A 23945-nucleotide genomic window follows, 5' to 3' on the forward strand; every position below is an offset into this window, starting at 1 on the left:
AAGTATTCAAAGTAATGAAAGGCAAGGACCTACATCTAAGATTACTCTATCCAGGAAGGCTATCATTTAGAATGGAAGGGCAGATAAAGTGCTTTCCAGATAAGCTCAAGTTAAAGGAGTTTATCATCACTAAGCCCCTATTATATGAAATGTGAAAGGGACTTACAAAGAAAAAGAAGATTAAAAAATATGAACAGTAAAATAACAACAAACTCACAACTATCAACAACTAAACCTAAAGAACAAAAACAAACTAAGCAAACAATTAGAACACAAAATCACAGAAATGGAGATCACATGGAAGATTTCAGTGGGGAGGGCTGAGGAAAGAAAGGAGGAAAAGGTACAGGGAATAAGAAGCATAATTGGTAGGTACAAAATAGACAGGGGGGTGTTAAGAATAGTATGGGAAATGGAGAAGCCAAAGAACTTATATGCATGACCCATGGACACAAACAAGTGGGGTGTAATGCTGGGGGCAGGGGTGTGCAGGGCAGAGAGGAAGAGAGGGGAGAAAAGATGGGACAAGAGTAATAGCATATCAATAAAATATACTTAAAAAAATAAAATGTTAGGCTGACAATGTCAAAACAATATCTAAAAACTAAATCAAAGAAGATAAATAAATAAAGCAAATATACCAAAATATATATAGGCTAGATGATAAAAACATACAGAGAGGAAGCATTGCAGCTGACTTTTCATGAACTATAATTGGACTCTAAATCTCTAAAAGAATGTAACTTTTACCAACACACACCCTCCCAAAAAAATCGTAAACTCTACACAGCAATCATTTTGAAGGTGTTTTGTGGTTTTGTTATTTTGAGACTGTTGTTAGTATAGTGGAATAGATGGTATTAACACTGGTATCACTTACAAAAGAGAAATTCAGTTTGGAAGAAATGATACACAGATATGAGATAATTAGGTTAATAAAAATATGGTAAACTTGGGTTTGTACCTGAAGTCATGATCAAGTTTATCTTTCAAATATACACCAAGTACCAATGTCATTTTCCTGATTGTGATATTCTGCAATAGTTATATAAGTTGTGATTCTTGCCAGGGCCGCATTGGGGGAAGTGAAAAGTACACAAGACTCTTCCTGCAACTTCCCTTAAATCTACTTCTGCTCCAAAATATGCCTGAAATATAGAAGTAGTACTGATGAAAATTCACTCAGTGCTTGGGTATATTTCAGTGAGCCCAACTGTGGGTCAAGATGGACCCTTGAGACCCATGAGAAGATATGAAAATCATCAGACGATTCATAAGGAGGGACGTCTGGTGTTTTTAAGTCTGGTGTTTCTACATGGATATGATGGGAAATATTTGGGAATAACCACAAAGCTAAGTGCAAACTTTTTTTATAGGGGTGAGAACACTCAGGATTCCATTCTTTTCCCACCCAACCCATGGATATGAAAGAGACACTGTGCAGCTCAGGAAAGGAGGAAGAGTGGTGGAGATACCGGACCTGGGCCTCAGAGAAAGGGAAGCATGTCCAGGAATTGAGTCCCAATCACTCACGCAGGGAATCTCCCTCACACAATAGACACCAGGAATCAGCAAGGCCCTGGTGTCTGCCATCATGTACTTCAAAATCACCTGAGGGTTTCTTTCCAACATTGAGGTTGTGGGGCCCATTTCCAGAGATGATTCCAATTGGTCAGAGATTGGGCCTAGTTAGCACTACTCTAAACCTCCCCCTACACCCAGATAATTCTCCTGTGCAGGAGTGGTGAGATCCCCCAGCCTGCTCCAGTCAGATGGGGGAGGTGAGGAACATAGCAGTGATGTGGTGTATCATTACTGGTGAGTCACTCGGGAAGTGGGACCTAGCCATACTTCTGGGACTTGCTTCAGCCCTGTGCTCATTTTTATTTTCTAAAAATTTCTTGGTTTTTTTCCCTAACTGTAAATACACACACACACAGTCTTTTTTTTTCTCTCTCTCTCTCTGTAATGCTTATCTGTCTTCTGTCACTCACAAGTGTGCTTATCCCAAAGATGCACTGGAAGGGATTCCAAAGTTCCAATCCACCTGAGGCAGAGCCCCATGGAACCAAGATGACTGCCAGTTTGTAGCAATAACAAGAGAAATGCTTTGTCTCTCTGCCTTCCCTCTAATGCATTGGAAAATTACAACCCCAACTGCTTTTGTCCCCTAGAATTCCAAAGACACCTTGTTGCCAAAAAGGAAAGTTTCTAACTCATTAATTTCAGCATTTGTTTACAGCCTGAACATTCCCCTGAATGCATGGATAAACCTGTTTTATTTATTCAGAAATTTGTGTGCAGAACTTTCTGACTGGTTTGGGGTGGGGTAAGCAGAGCAAGGGTAAAGCTGTTGCTGAGTTGTGAAACTGCCAGTCTTTGTTGAGCTGTCTTCCAGAACAAGGACGCATCCTGGAAGCTGAGCACCAGACTGCCCCTGTGCTGGAATCACTCAGCCTCGGCATGTAGTGGCCTGTCCCTCCTGATGCATATGTGTCCCCAGTCCCAGGAAAGGTGATTCCCCTTGTCTACTCGGGGAAACACTGCTTTGAGAGCTATCCCCAGTGCTGTCCTTACTGCTGGAAGTAAGAACCCTCCTTTGCTCATAGACTGCCTTGGTGGACATTCACTGGGCTGCACCAGAGGAGCCCAGTATGCTCAGTAACAATGTCTCAGGGGAAACTTGTAACTGGTGAGGGCTGAGATGAGAGATGGACTGGGCAGGGGGACTGAGCAGAAATTTCTTAGATCTAGCAGTGAGTTCGATTAAGCGTTTCTAAGGCAAAAATATCCTTGCTCTTCTTCCATTCCTCCTCTGTTCCTTTTTTTAAGAGACAAAGTATAGAGACCTTTATTTTTAAAGAAAATATTACTTTCACTTGAAGAATTAAAATCATCATCATCATCATCATCATCATCATCTGATCACCTCTTATTTGCATGCTTATATGTGCCAGGGAGTTCCTAATGATTAAACTCAAGCTCTGTCAATTAGAGTTAATGTTAATGTTAATGTTACCAGAGAAACCCGAGTCAGGGGCTTCCTGGCCTCAGCTCTTGCCTTGCTAGCAAGAAATGAATTCAAGAGAGAAACAGACACATCATGTGGAATGAAATAGCAAGTGTACTTATAAAATATAGCAGAATTCAGGTAGTAAGTTTGTTAGTGAATTTATTCTATACCCTTAACCGAGGCTACAAGTGGGCACTCAGCTAATCTGAGTGCTCCAACTATTGGGGTTCTGGGGTTATATACCTTAGTCATCTTCTAGGTTTCCACTTCCTTCTCCACCTTCCAGACCTTTCTTACAGTTGCAGAGCATTCTCTCCCATGGGAGTGACGCACACAAAATTTGAAGGGCCCCCTCCTCTTGTGCCATCACAGTTATGCATGTGATTCTGTGAATGCCACACCCTGCTTTATTTCCCCTCTGGCCACTCTTTCCTGGCTTCTACCTAACATTAAGTTACAATTTCACTCAGAATGTGGGAATGCATATTAGAGCAATAGAGGATTCCCTCTGGCAAACAACAGCACCTTGCTTTTTGCCTCTGCACAGGGATCAGAGATCAAGAAATTCTCCTGGGTCCCTGGCTGAACAGCTCCGTTTGTCTCAGCATCGCCTGATGAATCAATATTGTGGGCTGATTCCCAATCAAGGTGCTACAGGTCCAACACTTGCCAGTGTCAGCCTTCCAGAAAAGCAAGTCTAATTTTTTGTTTCAAGTCTCCAGATGGGAGCACATACATTTCTCTGTCCCTCATTATACTAAGGAATAGGTTATGGGCCTCTTATTGTCATTGAATCTCCAGAAGGGTATGCAAAGGCACAGAATGATTAAGAAGACATAGCTTCGCTCTGAGAAAATGGGATCAAAGTTGGCTTAAGGCTCCAGTTTAGAGACTGGCAGAATTGTATACCATAAAATGAGCAAATTCTGTTTCCAGATAAGCACACAGGCACAGACCTGAGCATGACCTTGGCAAGTTCACACAGCCAATTGTCACAGGGTCCTTGGCTCCAGGGTCAGCAGACTGGGCATCACTGGCATCTCCTAGCTCCCAGGCTTCTATAACCTTGCTTGGTACAGACACTGAGAGAGGGATTTACCTATCACCAAAACTATTATTCACCATCTTCTCCTCAAAAAAAAAAAACAAAACTTTGTTTCAGTTTGCCCCTGAAGGGAGCAGGAACACCGACTATGGTTAGTTCCATTTTACAATGTTTTTTTCCACCTTCGTTTCTAAGTTTTTCTTGCAATGACCCGCCCAAAGTTTTCCTAATTAGTTTCTGTTTCCCTCCTTTATATATCCCTGTTCTTGGGCTTAAGGTTATCTGAAAAATCTACAAGGCAGGCTGGCAGATCTCAGAGAAGCCCATCCAGCAAAGTAAGCACAGTGCAACTGCTGCCTGATTCACAGCAACAATGAGGTAAGGGTTGCTTGCTTCTCTGTCTTTCTAACTTTTTGAACAAAATGTTCATCGTTACTGTCTGAACAGACTTAGTTTCCATGATGTCAAGCTTTCTCACACTTCTGTTTGGGCATTTGTGTGTGCACTGAGTGTGCACATTCCTACACACACACAAACGGTTTTATTACTTCAGGCATTTTCATTTTTGTTAGCTTCGTCCTGAGGAAGCTTACCTCATGTTAAAGCCTAAGAAGAGGAGGGAAAGGGCAAAGTTATTTTGCGGGAGAAGATGATCCCAATCTCTGATGTTACTTTCCACCAAACTCACCTCTGTCTGACATAAGGAGGCAAGGTCCAGTTGGTCGGGATAGAGACACTGCTTTTAGAGGCTCCTCACCATGGAGGAGCTGCAGGACTACACAGCCAAGGGACCCACAGTGGAGAGGTCGTCAGATGTGTGGGGGAAACATTGTGGGGATGTGGTGGGAAAGCTCACTGCCTAGAAAACAAGCCTTCTGTAGGCTTCCTGTCTCCCTCTCTGCATGGCTGAGCTGCTATGGGAGGCCAATCCAGTGAGACTGCATTTAAGATCAGCAGCCAGGTGGTCTGCAGGGTCCCTGATTTCCTCCTGTCCCAGGGGCTTGGCTGGAGTTCTGCACTGGAGAACATCCCTATGCTCCTTAGCTAAAGGACCTAATGTGGGAATTTCTATACTGTCCACACTGAATCTACATTCCAGTAATTCCTGATATCAGCAGATTAAAAAGGAAAGACATTAAAATCAATATTGATCTGCAAATTCCCCCTCAGTGCTCAAATAGGTAAAATTTTGAAGAGGCAGAAGTTTCAGAAAATGCCCAGTGAGAGGCCTTTGAAGGTTGAATAATATTGCCTTGTATGTATATACCGCATTTTGTTTGTCCATTCATCCACTGAAGGACATTTGCGTTGCTTCCACCTTTTGTCTATTGTGAGTAATGCTGTTAGGAATACAAGTATTCAGATACCTGTTTGAGTTTCTATTGTCACTTATTTTGGGTGTATTTCCAGGACTGGAATGACTGAATCCCATGGTAATTGCATGCTTAATTTCCTGAGGAGTCACCACCATTTTCCACAGCAACTGCCCCATTTCACATTCCCACTGCGCACAAGGGTTCTACTGTCTCCATACCCTCACCAAGACTTTACTTTCTGCTCTTCTTATTTTAACAGTAGCCATCCTAATGAGTGTGAAGTGGTGTTGTGTGGTGGTTTTGAGTTGCATTTCACTAATGATTGGTGATGTCAAACATCTTTTCATGTGCTCCTTGGCCATTTGTACATCTTCTTTGGAGAAATTGTCCACTCTCATCCTTTGCCCATTTTTTTAAATCAGGTGTTTCTTTATGGTTGCTGTTGTTCTTGATTTGTAAGTGCTGCTTATATAGTCTGGATATCAATCCCTTACCAGACATGATTTGCAAATAAATTTTCCCATTCTGTGAGTTTTTTCTCTCCATAAATAGTGTCCTTTGATGCATAAAAGTTTTCAGTTTTGAGGATGTCCAACTTATCTATTTCTACTTTTGTTGCCTGTGCTTTTGGTATCATATGCAAGACATCATTGCCAAATACAATGTCCTGGAGCTTTTTCCCCTGTGCTTTCTTCTAATATTTTCATAGTTTTTGACCTTACATTTAGGTCTTTGATCGCTTCTGAGTGCCTTTTGTTGTTCCTTTTGCTGTGAAGTAAGGGTCCAACTTCATCCTTCTGCACGTGAAGATCCACTTTTCCCAACACATTTGTTGAAACACTGATTTTTTCTCTCCATTAAGTGGTCTTGGCACATGTGTCCAAAATCATTTGACTGTTCTTATGGACTAAATTGTATCCCCTCGATCCCTACTTTGAAGCCCTAATCCCAATGTAACTTGATTTGGAAATAGGGCCTGTAAAAAAGGCTAAGTGAGGTCATAAGGGTAGATCCTTATTCCTACAGGGTTGGGGTCCCTGTAAGAATAGGAAGAGCAGTCTTTTACCCACACCATGCACCATGGAGGAAAGGCCATGTGCAGAGGCCAAAAGAGAGTTCTCACCCAGAACCAAAGTGGGCACTTTGATCTAGGATTTCCAGTCTCCACAACTATGAAAATGGACATTTCTTTTGGTTAGACCACCTTGTCTATGGTACTTTGTTATGGTAGCACTCGCTGTTAATACAACCATATGTGAAGGTGTATCTCTGGGTTCTCTCTTCCATTCCACTTCTATATATGCCTGTATATATGCCAGTTCCACACTCTTTTGATTACTATAGCTTGTAGTAAGTTTTGAAATCAAGAAAGTGTTAGACCTCCAACTGTGTGTTTTGTTTTGTTTTTTTCAAGATTGCTAGGCCTATTTGAGATTCCTTGAGATTCCATGTGAATTTTAATTTTTTTTCAAGATTTAATTTATTTATTTATTTATTTTTAAAGACAGGGGAAGGAAGGGAGAAAGAGCAGAAGAGAAACAGCAATGTACAGTTGCTTCTCACTCACTCCACACTGGGGACCTGGCCTGCAACCCAGGCATATGTCCGGCCTGGGAATCAAACCAGCGACACTTTGGTTTGCAGGCTGGCACTCAATCCACTGAACCACACCAGCCAGGGAAGATTCCAGATTAATTTTAAAATGCATTTTTCTATTTCTGCAAAAAAATCATTGGAACTTTGATGGGAATTGCACTGAATGTATAGATTGCTTTGCATGGTATTTATGTTCCAGAAAAAACGACTCAGACGGCCTCGGAGTTTGCAAAGTGGGGTTTATTCATGCATGCAGACCCAGAGGAGATAAATTCCAAATCTGGGCACTGAGCTTAAGCTGGAGTTTGCTTATATTCTTGTTACAAGGCAAAAAGGGGAGGGGGGAACTGCTAAAAGCAAGAATACAGAAGCAGAAAGCGAAGGTTAGTGTATGACCTTGAGATAACTGCTTATCTGGGAAAGGCTACTGTCTGGGAACGGCTGCTGGTCAGCTCCTACCTAAGAATGGCTACTGCTCAGCTATGTCCTGTCACAATCCCCCCTTGATGCTATAAGGTGCTTTTATCCTTTCAGCATCACTAAACGCCTGGCTGTGTGACTGACATCATAGGGAAGCTTGTAACTGCTGATACTGGTATTGGTACTGCTGGAGGACTAACACTTTGGCGGCTGCTTTTTGAGTCACTGTGGCCTCCAGGTGTTGGACCAAGGTCCAGAGGATGCAGGGCCTCAGAGTTATGCCTAGGAGAATTATGAGGATGGGCCCTAGAACAAGCAATATCCATGTTAGCCACGTCTGTGGATTGAATCCAAAATTCTAATCCTCTAGCTCTTGGGCCTGAATTCTAATGTTCTCCTTTGATGTTAACCTTTTTTGCTACTATACCGATTGCTTGACAAAATAGTAACATTCTTCTCCTAGGAACATACATGTTCCACCTTTCTCTGGAGTAATGAGGTCTAAAGCTCTCTGATTCTGAAGGGTTAACTCAGCCAAGGAGTTTATCTGCTGCTGCAGGTGGTCAGGGAATGGGCTACGTTGTCCATATCTTCACTCAGCTGAGCTGACAGCTTGTAGTAAGTGGATGCAGACAATCCCATTGCCCTGAGTCCTGCCCCAACCCCCACTGCAAGATTTGCCCCTATAGCTATGGCGGCCCCTACTTTTCTCTTATGCCGGGAGGCTTACTTCACTTTAGGTTGCAGCAGCTTTCTCATCTCGTTAGGGGTCCGGATACTGATGTAGGGGCTAGGGAGACTTCAATGCAGATCCTGGTCTAATTCTGGGGCAGGCACTTGTAAGCTGCCTTCTCACAGAGAAGGAAGATTCCAGGTTCAGTACAAAGGCTGCTGTTGTTGGGAATATTACGTTGACCAGAGCAGAGCCGGGGGTTGAGCGTTCCCACATCGTTCCTTGGCTCTGTGGTCTGGATTGCCACCAAACAGGTTAAGTTCATCCCCTCAGCATCTAGGAAGACAATGGTAGCTACGGGTCCTTGGATCACGGTAGGACGAGTGTCTATGGTCTTACGAGCCCTGTTCCAGCTTGGGGGCACTGGAACATCCAGAAACCCTTTTTCTTTTATAGGCAAACATACCCAGCATTCTTTTGTGGAGTTAGTAACTTTCTGGTATGCTGCATACATGGTGTGGACCATGTACTGAACTTGGACTGCTGGGCTCACCATCCACCGGGCCTCCTGAAAAGCCGTGAGGTTAGCCCCTTTGTAGATGACTGCTTCTTGGGCCAGCTGGTTTGCTATTTCTCTTGCAGCCTCTTTCTTAGCCTGTTCAAACACTGCCTGGCTCATTGTACTCAGCTGGCGGTAATAGTTCCAACATACTTGTTGGCCAGGGAATCCATGTCCCTGCCACTTTTGGGACTGGTATCCTATAGTTCCTTTTGTTATTCCAGTCTGGTATAATTTCTCTCCCCAAGTACAGAGGAATTGGGGCTGTGGCCAAATGCAACCTGATGGGGTGGAGGTGGAGGAGGTGAAAGCTACAGCTGGAAGCGGGTAGGTCATCACTCCGCCGCCAAGCCTAATCCTACACATGGGGGCACTACATTTGCAGACTGGGGCTGAGATAGACCCTGCATTTGTCAAACAAAGCATACAATATATCCAATTACAGAGACTAAAGAGAGATAAACTACTCCTAGGGCAACTTGTTCCCCGGAACTTCATTCTGCCGGGGTCACAGTCACTAGTCCAATTCCCAACACTCCTGTGAAGATGTCCATTACAGTCAGGAACCCTGCGGAGGAAAGGTCCATTCCCCGGTATCTTCTCTAAAGTTTCCCCTAGCTTCTGGAGATATTTTGTCTGACCTAATTCACCTTGCAACTGGAGTCCCCCCTTTCGTGTGCCGAGAACTGGGGGATGTCTCCCAAAAACTAGTTTATATGGAGTATATCCTGAGGGGTTAGGGGCGTTTCTAACTCTAAGGAAAGCTAGCAGTAGCAAGCCCATCCAGGGCAGTCTGGTTTCCTGGTGAAATTTAGCTAAAGTTTCTTTAAAAGTCCGGTCCATCCGTTCTACCTTCCCAGAGCTCTGGGGTCGATAGGCGGTGTGTAGCTTCCTCATGATGTTCAGAAGCTTGGCCGTTTCTTGGACGATTTGTGAGACAAAGGCCGACCCATTGTCACTTCCAATGGTTAGAGGCAATCTGTACCCTGGGATGACCTCTCTCAGGAGGGCTGGGGTGACTTCCCGGTTTTTCTACATCTTGGTGGGGAAAGCTTCAACCCATCCAGAGAAGGTACACACAATTACCAGGAGGTATTTTAACCCTCGGCTAGGCTTGACTTCAGTAAAATAGTTCAGCCAGGCACTTCAGAAGCATATGCATTCCCTCCCAGCACCGTTCCTGGGATGGGGCCACCAGGAGGAGGTCATCCATGTACTGCAGAATTGTCAGGTCTGGCCCCCCCCAGCAAGGGGCTTCAGGTCCCCTGCTAGGGCTTCCCCAAATAAGGTTGGGGAGTTCTTAAACCCCTGGGGCAGTCTAGTCCAGGTTAACTAAGTCTTGACCACTGTGTGTGGATCTTTCCATTCGAAGGCAAAAATGGGTTGGCTGGAAGGTGCCACAGGAATGCAAGAAAAGGCATCCTTCAGATCAAGACAGGTAAACCATGTTGCTATTGGGGGAAGCTGGCTCAGGAAGGTGTACGGGTTTGAAATGACCGGGTGGAGGGTGATGGCTGCTTCATTAACAGCCCACAGATCCTGGACTGGCTGGTACCCGCTCCCATCTGGTTGCTATCATGGGTCTGGGCAGGTGTGGCCCCATGTCATGAAGCCAATCTTCTCCGAGCTCCCACGCAGGTGCTGTAACTTGGGGGACCTGCCTCCCAGTCACATCTTGGGTCGGGGGAGTCTTTTTTTTTTTATCTCCCTGGCCCGGAGCATGGCCACAGCTATTCAGCATATCTAAGTGACCAGCCAAAGGCTATAAGCATGTCAAATGACTATGCCATGGATTAGCTGTAAAGCTGTTGATGTACAAAACAGCCCCGCATGTTCTTGCTCCGTGTGTCCCTTCCCCCAACTCACACCTGTGGGGGAAGGGGTGAAGACATCTTAAAATCTCCTGGATGCCTTGAGTTCTGGACCCCACTTTAAATGCCCATTTGGAGTCCCCCATCTTGGCTGCACCCTGTAACAATCTCTCATTTCAGATACACACCCACTTTAAACTTTTTTAAAGGACAATGGACGAAGGTCTCATCTTCTTGTAACTACTTCTGGCTGGACATGGACCTCGTCCTACCTACCCATGGGGTCTACCTGAAACAGCGGGGGGGGGGGGGGGGTGTTTTTCAGCACGGAGGGAGTCCTTCCTGTAACGGGAAGGACCTTACAGAATCCTGGTCAGTTGGCTGTCACCAGGGAGTTGCAGGCTTGGTGTCCAAAGACTGGTATTACTGGACCATTGGCATCCTGGTCGTATTCTGGAGATGACAGATTTGGAAAGAGTTGGAAGGCATGATTAAATCATAACCACTAAATGACAAAGGCAGGAACTTAAGTAAAAAATGGCTTATCTGGAGGAAGGTATACCAAGGCATGCTACACCTATCCAAATCTCTTGTGGCCCATTATACTTCACTCAGGCTGAGGGGAATATATTAGGATATCTCTCCTTTCAGATATCTGAACCCTTTCTGTCCAAGCCATCAAGACAGAAAAGGGAAAATCAGTTCTAAAGTGAAGCCCACAGATTGTCCGAGCTGCTCACCAACCCAACCAGTTAGTTCAGCCAAACTGTTGAGTTTCAGGGGGCGATGATGAAAAATGGGCTCCTTAAGTGGGGCTTATATTCCAACCAATCACTCAGGTAATGAAGTCATAGGCATACGTCCTAAGAAAACAGAAGGACACACAGATTTAATTCACACAATAACCTCCAAACCAGTCTCTGTGCCTGTGAGACTGTCTTTTGGGAAGACATTTAGTTGCAAGGTCTTTCCTGCAATGACATTCAACAATGGGAATTTGACAGGTCCTCCATACCTGTAAATTGTACATCTTTGATGATATTACAAACCCAGTTTCAACTTTCAAATGAAAACAAACTTTCAAGACAGTTAGCTGCGCCATTCTGATGTCCAATACTGAGCATTTCCATGCCTTATACATTCCATCACTAACTTTCACTACATAATTCCTTCCTAAAACTTTCACTTTTCTATTTATCTTTACAGTTTCCCACAGACCTTCTGCAACATTCACAAACTTTCTAATCTTTCTTTCATACACATTCTTCATTTATATCTTTTATACTTTCCCATTTACTTTCCTACAGACTGTGAAGTTTCAACCTTCCCTGGAATCCTCAATTTCCTTTTCAGACCAGACACAGAGCAAATTCCAAAACACAGAGTTCCAGAACAACACACGTAGAAGCATTCTCTTGCACCAATGCGTCCATTGGTGCCTCGCAGAGACATGCTCCTTCAGGCCCGGTCTCTTGGCAGAGACATGCTGCTTTACCTCTGGCTGAGGCACTCATGAGCCCCAAATGACCCTTCCTGGGTCCCCAGTGGCAAAGGCATTCTCGCCAACCAGTTACAGTGACCTTTCCTAGGTCTTACAGGTGACCTTAAACAGGTCTTCAAGTACAGAGGGTTTCTGATCAGAAACAACACCAATGGCAGAGACTTGCTCTTTCAGATCTGGTCTCATGGCAGAGACATGCCCCCCATGATGAATTCTCCTAATCAGTGCTGACAGACAGGGGAAGGGACTCTTGGGTCACCAGGCTGGCTTCCCATGTCATGAGGGACTTGGGTGTGTCTTAGCTAAGGCTGCCCAGATAGAATTCGGGTTAAACTCCCAGCTGTTCTGCCGTATGACAGACCAAGGAACTGCAGGTTAGGTCTCACTCCCACTCTGTAGGCTTTTGCCAGGGGAGCAACAGGCACAATCATCGACACAGACACCCAGAGATTATCACGTTCCCATCGCCCGAACTTTGGAAACCCTACCTGGGCCTTCTGGCCTGAGGGGCGATCAGTCCCTCCTTCCACCACAAAGGGTGGGCATGGTCTTGGGCTCCTGGTCCCCGGGGCACTTATCTGATTGGCACCTTCCCAGATTCTACCGGTTCGAATCCCACCAGCTAGGGTCAAAGAGCAGTCCGGGGCCGAGCCTGCAGAGCCCCGGATATTCAGGACCCGAAATCACCGGGGCACACACACCTCCTTATCACCGCTGGGCCCCACCAGCTACCCCAAGGCCGCCTTCACTGGAGGCAACAGCCTGCTCACGTGAGTCATTTCCCAGTCAGGGAACCTAAATGTTATGGAAAGTACGACTCAGACGGCCTCGGGGTTTGCGAAGTGGGGTTTATACATGCATGCAGACCCAGAGGAGATAAATTCCAAATTCTGGGCACTGAGCTTAAGCTGGAGTTTGCTTATATTCTTGTTACAAGGCAAAAAGGAGGGGGGTGTTAAACAACTGCTAAAAGCAAGCATACAGAAGCAGAAAGCGAAGGTTAGAGTATGACCTTGAGACAACTGCTTATCTGGGAAAGGCTGCTGTCTGGGAATGGCTGCTGGTCAGCTCCTACCTAACAATGGCTACTGCTCAGCTATGTTCTGTCACATTTACATCTTTTTTTTTTAAGATTTTATTTATTTCTTTTTAGAGAGGGAAGGGAGGGAGATAGAGAGAGAGAAAAAAAACATCAATGTGCGGTTACTGGGAGTTATGGCCTGCAACCCAGGAAGGTACTCTGGCTGGGAATCGAACCTGCAACACTTTGGTTCGCAGCCTGCACTCAATCCACTGAGCTACGCTAGCCAGAGCCACATTTATGTCTTAACAATTTAAGTCTTCCCATCCTTATACACAGGATGCCTTTCCTTTTATTTGTGTCTTTCTTCATTTTCTTCAGTAATGTGTAGTAGTAGTGTTCAGTGTATGTCTTTGCCTCCTTACAAAAGTTTATTTCTTAATATGTTATTCTTTCTGATGCTGTTGTAAATGGAATTGTTTTCCTTTCTAGATGATTCTTGCTAGTGTATAGAAACAAAAGTGATTTTGGCGTGCTGATTTTGTATACTACCATTTTGCTAAAAGTTTTTATCAGTTCTAACAGTTTTTGTGTGTAATATTTAGGATTGTCCATGTACAAAATCACACTGTTTTTGAACAGATATATATTTACTTCTTCCTTTCCAGTGTAGATGCGTGTATTTTTTCTTGACTAATTGCTCTGATTAGGACTTCCAGGGCTGTGTTGAATAAAAGTGACACAAACAAACATCCTTACCTTGTTCCTGATCTTACAGGAGAAGCTTTCAACCCCTCACCACTGAGTGTGATGCTTGCTGTGGACTTGCAATAGATGGCATTTATTATGTTGTGGTAGTTTCCTTCTATTATAGTATTTTGAGTGCTTACATTATGAAAGGGTAGTGAATTTTTCTCAAATGTTTTTTCTATATTAACTGAGATGATGATGTGGATTTTTTTCTGTTCATTCTGTTAATGTGGTATGTTAAACTGACTGATTTTCATACATTGAAACCATTCCTCCATCCCAGGAATAAACCCTACTTGGTCAGGGTGTAAAATCCTTTTCTTAAGCTGTTAAATTCAGTGTGCCAGTATTTTGTTGAAGATTTTGCATGAACATTTGTACGAGAAATTGGTCTTAGTTTAATTTGTTTCTTATTATCTTCATTTGGCTTTGGTATCAGAGTAATGCTGGCCTCCTAGAATTTGTGAGTGTGAAAGCATAGTGTTCTCTCTATTTAATTTTTTGGAGATGTTTGGTTTTGTTTGGTTTTTTTTTTTAAAGAAGAGTCCAAGTCCTGGTTGAAAATCCCCATGTGAATTATTTTAGGCCCGACCATAGGAAATTACAAGGGTTCTCCTGACTGGTGTCACAGGGGAAGGCTGCCTTTCACATAGCACACTTGGTGCACAGCCAATGGACTGCTGTGTCTGAAGGGAGGTTAGTCAGTGATGCAGGTCCTCTCTGGTTTGACATGCCTCTCACTTTTCTGCATCCTAGGACAGGCACCCTCATTCCTTGGCTCCTTTGTTTGAGGCCTTGATCAGAGCTACTCTTCAGACACCTCTGCTGAGATTTCCATAGAGGGGAGAGGAGAGGGAAAACTTGAAGACTCTTTACCCCACTATGGTCAGTACCCAGTACTTTTCCACTCCTAGCACTTAACCCCACCCTTCCTCAGACTTCAGGGTCCATTAACTGCCAGAAAGTTTTGTTCAGGCCTCTCAGTCACATCTGTGCTGATCTACCTGAACTTCAGCCTGTGTACCATGCTGGAGGCTGGGGGTAGGGAGATGGAACAGGGGATTTGGCATATTCTCCATTGTGCACTCTCATTGATACCATCACAGTCACAATTAAAGGCAAAACACTTTCATTTTGGGCTGGGTGCTTTAATTGTCTACTCTGACCCCTGGAAGTTCAACTGTCTCTCCCTCCCAACTCATCTGAGCTCCTGACACTTAAAATGTATGGTGGAATTTACTAGTGAAGCCATCTGGTCCTGAGCCTTTCTTTGTTGTGGATTTTATTGAATACGTTTTGTGCATCTATAGATAGGGGCATGTGATTTTTTATGTTACATTTTCTTTATGTGATGTACTATATTTTTTGATTTGTGAATGTGAAACCAAACTTGCAGCCCCATGATAAATCCCACTTGGTCATGTTGTACATTCCCGCACACGAAAAGGCTGTGGGTTCCATCACTGTCACAGCGTAGAAGGGAGATCATCAATAGATTTTTCTCTCTCACATCTATGCTCATCAAGGGTATTGGCCTATGATTTTCTATCTTTGTAGTATGTTTATCTGATTTTAGAATTAGGATATGCCAGCCTTGTAAAAAGGTCTTGGAAGTCTTCCATCCTCTTGAATTTTGGGGGAATCTTTTGAGGAGAGGTTTTAATTCTTTTTTGAACAGTTGGCAAAATTCACCCGTGAAGCCATTCAGCTCATGACTTTTGTTTGCTGGGAGTTTTTTGACTCCTGCTTCAATTTCATTACTTATTATCTGTCTATTCAGGTTTTCTGATTCTCCTGATTGACTTTAGGAAGACCACATGTTTCTAGGAATTTGTCCATTTTGCCCACATTGTGCATTTTATGGGCATATAATTGTTTATAATTTTATCATCAAATCCTTTCTATTTCTGTGATGTAAGTTGTTATGTTGCTGCTTTCATTTTTGATTTGATGTACTGGTTGTCTCTCTTTATTTCTTGATGAGACTGGCTTCAGCAATCTTGTTTATATTTTTAAAGAACCAGCTCTTGCTTTCATTGATCTTTTGTTTTTGACTCTATGTCATTTATTTTTTTCTCTGATTTTTATTATTTCCTTCCTTTTACTTACCCTTGGCTTTTCTTGTTGTTTTTCCAGTTCTTTTAAGTGTTGGGTTATATTGTTTATTTGATATTTTTCTTGCTTCTTCAGGTCTATGAACTTCCCTCTGAGGACTGTCCTCACCGTGTCCCGTGCATTTTGGGTTGTTGTGTGTGTGTTCATTTCCTTTGTTTCCAGGCATGTTTTCTTTCTTCTTTAATCTCATTGGTAATCCATTCATTGTTTAATAAGATGCTATTTCGACTCAATGTGTTTAAATGTTTTTTATTTTTTTCCATACTTGATTTCTAGTTTCATGCCATTATGACTGGAGAAGCTGCTGGATATGATGCCAGTCTTCTTGAATTCGTGAAGACTTATTTTGTGTCCTAATATGTGGTCTCTGTGTCAGAATGGTCCATGTGCACTTGAAAAAAATGTACATTCTGCCTGGCTGGTGTGGCTCAGTGGATTGAGCACCAGACTGCAAAGCAAAGGGTCACTGGTTCAATTCCCAGTCAGGGCACATTCCTGGGCTATGCGCCAGGTCCCCCGTGAGGGACACCCATGAGGCAGCATTACATTGATGTTTTTCTCATTCTCTTTTTCTTTCCCTTCTCCTCTCTCTAAAAATAAATGAATAATATCATAATAAAAGAAAGGAATGTACATTCTGCTGCTTTGGATTGACATGTTCTGTAAATATCAATTAAATCCATGAGATTGGGTGTGTTGTTTAGGATCTCTGTATTCTTGCTGATTTTTTGTCTGGGAGATGTATCCAGTGTAGTCAGTGGGTGCTCAAGTCCCCTACTATGGCCATATTGCTGTCAGTCTATCCCTTTAAGTCCACCAAGTTTAGCCATTTCTGGAAAATGTGAGCACACACCTTTCACATGACTTTGCTGTTGCACTCCTGGTCATTTTCTCCTGAGAAATAAAAATGTACTTTGTTTGTATGTTTGTACAGACAAAAGCCTATAGAAAAGTATACATAGAACATTTATTTGTAACAAGCCCAAACTTGAAACAACTCAAGTGTCAATGATAAGGGAAAAAACACAATCTCCAATGTCATGTACTGTATGTTTCCATCTATGTGACACTCTTGAAATGACAATATTACAGAAATAAAGAACAAATTAGTGGTTATCAGAGGTTGTGGATTTCTCAACAGGGAAGGAGGAGACAGATGTGACTGTAAAGGGACAGTAGAAGGGAAATATCTGTGATGATCAGAGAGCTCTGTATCTTGATGGTGGTGGTGGTTCCCGGGATTCATTCATGTGATGAAATGACATAGAACTATGCACATATTATACCAATTTCAATTCCCTAACTTTGATATTGTACTATAGTTGTGTAAGATGTAATCATTGGAAGAAACTTGCTGAAGGGTGCACTAAAACTATGTGTTCCTTTTGCTCTCTGTGAAATTATGATTATTTTCAAATAATTAGTGGGAAAAGTACTTAGTCAAAATTATCTCTTTTTAATGGTCTTATCTTCTTGAATAATCTGCAGACTAAGGTCCTGAGGTGCTGCATTTCTACCTGCATTCTGTCCAAATTGAATTAGTAGGAAAATAGAAAACTCTGTTTTAAAACATTTATTTATTGATTTGGAGAGAGAGAGAGACATCAGTTTGCTGTTCCATTCATTTATGCATTCATCGTTTGCTTCTTGTATGTGCCCTGACCAGAGATTGAACCAGCAACATTGGTGTATCCAGCCAATGTTCTAACCATCTGATCTACCCACACAGGGCCAGGAGACTCTTATATAGCACATAATGTGCTCTAAGTGCTTTGCACATGTGGCTTATTATTCCTCACCAAACCCAGTGTCATAAGAACTATTATTATCTCTATTTTTCAAATAGGACATTGAGGCAGAAAGAGGTTATTTGGGGAGAAAGTGCTGGAGCCAGCCTATGGGGCCAAGCACATTGCATTCAAACTTCATGCAGGTCTTAGAAATACAGTTGACCCTTGAACAGGGAGGAAGTTAGGAATGCCAAGCCCAGCCCCCACCCCCATCCCCACACAGTTGAAAACTCACTGTAACTTTAAAGTCTACAGTCAGCCTTTCATATCCACAGATTCAACCAACCACAGATCAAACACAGTGGTGTGTTCAAGTACAATTGGTTGGATCCTTGCATGTGAAACCCCTGATAGGAAGGACTGACTATACTGAAACAAATCCAGATATATATGAGTGAGCCTACAAGTTCCTACCTGTGTTGCTCAAGGGTTAACTATAGAGGAACTCTAAAAAAAAAAGAAAAAGAAAAAATGAGGCAGCTGTGTCCTTTTCTAGGCTAACCTCTTAATCTGAAGTGATTTATCTGGCTTCTCTCCATTGACATTGCCTCACCTAACAAAGAAAATATGCTTGTGTTTTCACAGTAAGAATTCTGAGGAAGATCAGCTCAAAGATAGACTGGAGCAGCTGAGATGCCATTTTACATGGAAGTTGCTCATTGAAGATGTTGAAACCACTGATTTAGAAAACAGGGTCTTGGAAGAAATTGAGTTTCTAGACACAAAATTTAATGTGTCAGTACACAACCTGCTGGCCTATGTGCAACACCTGAAAGGCCAGAATAAGGAAGCCCTGCAGAGCTTGAAACAGGCTGAAGACTTGGTCCAGACAGAACAGGATGACCAAGCACACGTGAGAAGACTGGTTACCTGGGGCAATTTCGCCTGGCTGTGTTACCACATGGGCAGACTGGAAGAAGCCCAGATGTATTTGGACAAGGTGGAAAGCATTTGCAAGGAGTTTGCCAGCTCCTTGTGCTACACAGTGGAGAGTCCACAAATGAACTGTGAGGAAGGATGGGCCTTCCTGAAGTGTGGAATACAAAATTATGAACGAGCAAAAGCTTGCTTTGAAAAGGCTCTGGAAGTGGACCCTGAAAATCCAGAATTCAACACTGGGTATGCAATCGCTGTCTCTCGTCTGGATGTGTTCAGCAAACAATCCCAAACCCTACATACGCTAAAACGGGCCATCAGGCTAAATCCAGAGGATGCATATATTAAAGCTCTCCTTGCTCTCACACTGCAGGGTGTAGGTCAAGAGGCTGAGGGAGAGAAGTACATTGAAGAAGCATTGCACAGCACATCCTCTCAAAGCTATGTCTTTCGATATGCGGGCAAGTTTTACCGAAGAAAAGGCTCTGTAGATAAAGCTCTTCACTTCTTAAAAATGGCTTTGAAGAAAACACCCTCCTCTGCCTTCCTGCATCACCAGGTAGGGCTTTGCTACAAGACACAAATGATTCAAATAAAGAAAGCTAACCACTGGAAGCCCAAAGAAAGAGATAAAGAAAATATCCATAGATTAGTTCAGAAGGCTATCTGTGAATTTAAAAAGGCTATAGAGTTAAGGCCCATATTTCACCAGGTGTATATTGATTTGGCCAAGATGTATGCAGAAGTGGGCCAGCACAGAGTGGCTGAAGACACTTTTCAGACACTGCTGAGCATAGAGATCTTTGGTGATCATATACAGCAATATATTCATTTCGAGTATGGCCAATTTCAAGAATTTCATATGAAATCTGAAGTCAATGCAGTAATCCATTATTTAAAAGCAATAAAAATAGAAAAGTCAACATTTTCAAGAGAAAATAGTCTCAGTGCTTTGGAGAAATTGATTTTAAAGAAATTTCGGAGAAATGGAGCAGACGTAGAAAGCTTGAGCATCCTTGGGTTTGTCTACAAATTGAAAGGAGAAATGCATGAAGCTCTGGGGTGCTATGAGCGGGCCCTGAGGCTGGCTGCTGGCTCTGAGAACTCTGTGGGACGTGTTCCTTAGACGCTGAAATACACACTGCTTTCACATTCCATCTGATTTTAGGTTATTGTGCACTAACCATCTTTTCTGTGTGCTGCTTTCAGAATCATATTATTTTTCAGCAATTACTCACACCTGATCAAATATTACTTGTAGTCAGAAAATAGTGTAACAGATTATATATGTCTCTGTGTGAAAGACAGAGAGGAAGAGAAACATAAACTATTTCATGTGAATGTTATGCAGTAGAAATAATGGCTTGTTAAGTCAAATTGCTGCAAATAAAACACTGCATTTGCATAAAATGATTGATTCATTTTGTCAACAAATAGTTTTCTGTGCTAGATACCAAACATACTATGGTGATATAAGGAATTTATTTCTCCTCTACCCATAGGTTTGTTGACTGAGGTCCCCGTAAACTAGACTAGGGAGAGACACATTAACAAGAGAAAAACAAACAAAATTGTATTAACATGTATTTCACATACACATGACACTACCCTGTGGGCTTATATTGCAGCTTAGTAAAAGAACAATAAAGTGTTAGAGAAGTGATAAGATAAAGGGAAAAAAGTTTTAGTGTGTAACATGGGGGAAGGTAAGAAGGTAAATATATGGGGAAAAATACCTGAAGATAGCTGCTAATTGCCAAGGTTTGTTATGCAGATTCCTTTGATAGTGACTCTGGGCTGATTAAGACTTGGAGGTGTTTCAGGAGATGACCCTCTGTCTGGATAGAAGAGGGAGGAAGAACACCTGTAGGAGATTGTGCCCTGCTTTTTAAGCAGATAGGGAGGTAGCAGAGCTCTTCCTCTGTAGTTTCCCCCACCCCCTTCCAAATGTAAAGCATTTCTATGAAATCTTTTGTAAGTGAAATGCTTTGAAGAAAAGACATAATTACCTTAGGGGACATTTTGTAAATGAAATGGAGCACAGAGCCTCACTGACACAGTTCAAACCCATGGCAGTTTCATGCTGAGCCGGTGAGCATAACTACTGGGGAAGGAGCTTAGCAGCTGGGGTTGTGCTCTGCTGATACCAGAAAAACTGGAGTTTCTGCTCCCTGTCACCTAGGAGACCCAGTAAGCAGAGACAGGGATTGAATCTTTATGGGCTCTTTATTCAAACGGCCGGCAATCTGAGAGGAAGGCAGATTTGTACCTTAACAAACTGTTTTGAATTTTCAACCGACCCTTTTTATGAAGGAAGAAGAGTGTGGAAAAGGGGATTGGAATTCCAGGGAAAAGGTAATCAGATAAAAAGCTGCAACATCCTTTCATCTGTGCCCTGGGTGGTGGTCTTTGTGTCCTGGGTGGTGGGCAACTCACCCTGGAGTACAATGGCTCAGATTCCATCTTGATTGCTTGAGACCTCCTGAGGCACAAAGGTGGAAGTGCTCATGGTCTCCTGTAGTCCAGGTGGGTCATACCTTCAGTTCCTGAAACAGTAGCTTTTTATATACATTGATTACTAAGCTTCCTAGCTATTACACGAAACTAAAATTTTTCCAACATTTGAGCCCCCCATCACTGCCTGTATAAAGGCTCTATGCAAAACAATGAACACCATTCTTTTTGTCTTTTTTCACAAAGGCAATAATCCTTTTTGAAATTTTATTTAGCAAAAACAGGTACTAACCTATGACCTCCTAACAGTGAAGAGGCATGAAGAGAACTTCTGAAAAGTAGGGATACCTGTATCTGCTTCTCCTCAACTGCCTTCCACTCAAAATAATCCTCACATCAATGTGGAATGCTTTGGAGTGGCATAGGTTGATCCCCACCAGTAAATGAAGCAGACATTTTCATCAAGCCTCATGCAACTTACAGTCTAGTGAGGAGACAGACGTTAAATCATGTACATTCATGTGTTGCATAATGATGGAGCTAGACCAGAACCAAGATGGTGTAGGAGGAAGTGGAAGCCACTCTAACCTCCTCCCAGCGCCAAACTGGAATTACAATGAAATTGTGGAGAATGCATCCTGAATAACCAGCTGAGCACTAGCTGGAGAAAAGCTTTAATATCAAATGTTATGGGAGAAACTACCAGAAACTTGGTTCTTCTTGACAATGCAGTAAAGAATTATAAATCATCAAGCCTATTAGCATGCAAGCAAAGTATATCAGTGCTATGTTCTAATGGGAAAGCAACAGCAAGGGTGTCAAGAGCAGGGTGGCCAGAGGCTGGGTGTCCAGGGGCCCCACATGTGGCAAAAGGGCCAAGAGAGCAAGTCCTTTGTTCTGAGGACTTACATAGTTGGTGGGATGGGGGTGAGGAAATCACATGTTCATTGACAGTAGAGGTGGTGCCAGCTTTCCCAGGGCAACATTACTACCCAAATGTCGGTATGTGTGGGATATGTTAGCCTGAATCCTTATCTTGCTCCAGGCTCCATTTATTCATTTTGCATTGGTGACAAGACGAAGGCAATAATGAGAGCTATCTGGTGGGATTCACTGTGGACCTCCTCGCTCTCTCCCTTCCAGGCTTTGGAATGAACACACAATCTTAAGGTTCTCCTTTTCCTAGCTAGGTGCGATGATATACACAGACTTCCAAGGCCCCCCAACCTTGCAGGGTTATAGTTTTGCTGGTGTTGTTGGGAATGCCTGGCAGTCTTATCAAATGAACCAGACTCAGGACTAGTGGGTCCAAGGGTGAGATATGTCTTCCTTTGCTTTTAGCCTCCTGGGTTAAGTACTTTGCTAGATGGCAATGTGTGCCATTAAGAGGCACATATGAGACCACAGCCACTTAATTTGTACGTTTGGATTCACAGAAAATACAAACCCCAAATCAAAGGTGAATAGTTACTTCCAGCCAAGATGAAGGCGCAGGTAGACGCACTGTGCCTCCTCCCACAACCAAAAGAAGGACAACAACAATTTAAAAACAAAAAACAACCAGAACTGATAGAAAACCCAACTGTATGGAAGTCTGACAACCAAGGAGTTAAAGAAGACACATTCATCCAGACCAGTAGGAGGGGCGGAGAGGGCAACTGGAGCAGAGGGAACTCACAGAAAGGCAGCGGCTAGGGGACCGGGGCAGACAAGGTGGCGACTGGTGGACCCAGCCAGGTGGCTGATTGTGGAACAGAGCACACAAGGCTGCAGCTGGCCAGCAAGGCAGCAGCTGGCAGACTGGGCGGTCCCACATTTGCATGCAGATAAACCATGGGAAACAAAGGGGAAGCAGGAACTCCCAGACTCTCAGGACACTTCACTGCAGAGACCCACAGGGTCCTAAAATGTACACAAACCCACCCTCACGGGAGTCAGCAACAGAAGCAAAACTCTTGATATGGTCAGAGATGTTATAACCCTTCCAGAATTATACCAGTGTCTTCTTCATTTGCAGCAATAGCCTGGGCAAAGCACCTCCTGAGCTAAGGAATCCTTAACATCTGCTATACCTCCTTGATTCATTGTTTGGCTCAAAGAAATGGTGTTTGGACTGAGAAGCACCACTTCGATATTGGGATGGAGGTCTCCAATAAGGGGGATGTCTATAAACAGTGGCAACAACAAGCAAAAATTGAAAGGCATGTGATTCTCTGTAGGAGGCCGTTCTGCGTGGCATGAGCCCAGCTCCCAGTGGAAAGCAAAGTCCGATGCACAAGACCCATGCCCCATGGGGCAATCAGGCCTGCAAAGTACCTAAGCTGCTTTGAGACTTGCTTTTGCTAAAACTCCCTCACCCTGAATTGAGACAGCAAGTGCTTACTGTAACTTCCTAAAATCCAAGCTAAAACTTTCCAGTGTGGAGTGTAACTGGTTCCACCACTTTTCCCTTTTCATTTGCAAATATCCTTCCTCTGTAATGTGAATAGTGGCATTGGCTCCTTTCTTTTCTGTAAAACGTAACCACCTGAAGCAAACCTGTGCATAGTAAATGAGGACCATCACTTTATGTGCTGAGAAACCCAATAAGGGCCTGTCATGGCAGAGGCCACAGCTTTTGCTCCCCTCGAGAGAAAAAGCCATGCTGTCCCTTTTCCTCCACAGACTCAGTAGTCTGAATGAATGTCTTGTATCTCTTCCATAATAATGGCGGACCCCAGGAGCTAGGGTCCAAATCAATTCTCCAATCAGTACTTCTGCATTTTGCTGGCAGAACACCTCAGCAGGGCATCTTGGAGGAGGAGCTGGGTCATCCACACCTTTTTTCTTTTAAGATTTTATTTATTTATTTTTAGAGAGGTAGGAAGGGAGGAAGAAAGAACAGGAGATATTTTGACCAGTTAACTCTGTCATGTCCCCAAGTGGGGACCTGGCCTGCAACCCAGACATGTGCCCTGAGTGGGAACTGAATCAGGGACCTTTCAGTTCGCAGGCTGGTGCTCAAT

The 23945-nt window shown here is 43.3% G+C and overlaps 1 protein-coding gene across 1 annotated transcript; it reads left to right on the forward strand.

Annotated features, from left to right (window-relative positions):
- Window positions 1–4349: 4349 nt before the first annotated feature.
- LOC123828849 (interferon-induced protein with tetratricopeptide repeats 1-like) lies at window positions 4350–19899 on the forward strand. Its single transcript, XM_045854244.1, has 2 exons — window positions 4350–4436; window positions 18196–19899. The coding sequence occupies exons 1-2, from the start codon at window positions 4432–4434 to the stop codon at window positions 19610–19612; spliced, it is 1422 nt and encodes a 473-aa protein (XP_045710200.1). The 5' UTR covers window positions 4350–4431; the 3' UTR covers window positions 19613–19899.
- The last annotated feature ends 4046 nt before the right edge of the window (window positions 19900–23945 follow it).

This window comes from Phyllostomus hastatus, unplaced genomic scaffold (genome assembly GCF_019186645.2).
Source record: "Phyllostomus hastatus isolate PE091 unplaced genomic scaffold, TTU_PhHast_1.1 phas_scaffold_1066, whole genome shotgun sequence".
NCBI classification, from domain to species: Eukaryota; Metazoa; Chordata; class Mammalia; order Chiroptera; family Phyllostomidae; genus Phyllostomus; species Phyllostomus hastatus.